Source organism: Myotis davidii, unplaced genomic scaffold, assembly GCF_000327345.1.
Source record: "Myotis davidii unplaced genomic scaffold, ASM32734v1 scaffold3211, whole genome shotgun sequence".
NCBI classification, from domain to species: Eukaryota; Metazoa; Chordata; class Mammalia; order Chiroptera; family Vespertilionidae; genus Myotis; species Myotis davidii.
Genome location: NW_006282526.1, coordinates 224,866 through 225,080, shown reverse-complemented (window position 1 = coordinate 225,080; position 215 = coordinate 224,866). Strand labels below are relative to the sequence as shown.

The following is a 215-nucleotide window of genomic DNA, read 5'->3' as shown; positions in this document are numbered from 1 at the left end:
GGGCACGCTGGTGAAGCAGTCCAACGTGGAGGACAGCCCTGAGAAGACCTGCTCCATCCCCATCCCCACCATCATCGTCAAGGAGCCCTCCACCAGCAGCAGCGGCAAGAGCAGCCAGGGCAGCAGCGTGGAGACCGACCCCCAGGTCCCCGAGCCGCCGGGCCAGCTGCGGCCGGACGATGGCCTGGCCGTCAGCAGCCCCTTCGCCGCTGCCT

The 215-nt window shown here is 69.8% G+C and overlaps 1 protein-coding gene across 1 annotated transcript in view; it reads left to right on the top strand.

Annotated features, from left to right (window-relative positions):
* Positions 1 to 215, top strand: part of SHANK2 (SH3 and multiple ankyrin repeat domains 2) — a 95,082-nt gene that overhangs the window by 80,425 nt on the left and 14,442 nt on the right. Inside the window, 1 exon segment of the mRNA XM_006779619.2 lies at positions 2 to 213. Within this exon segment, the coding sequence (XP_006779682.2) occupies positions 2 to 213 (212 nt within the window).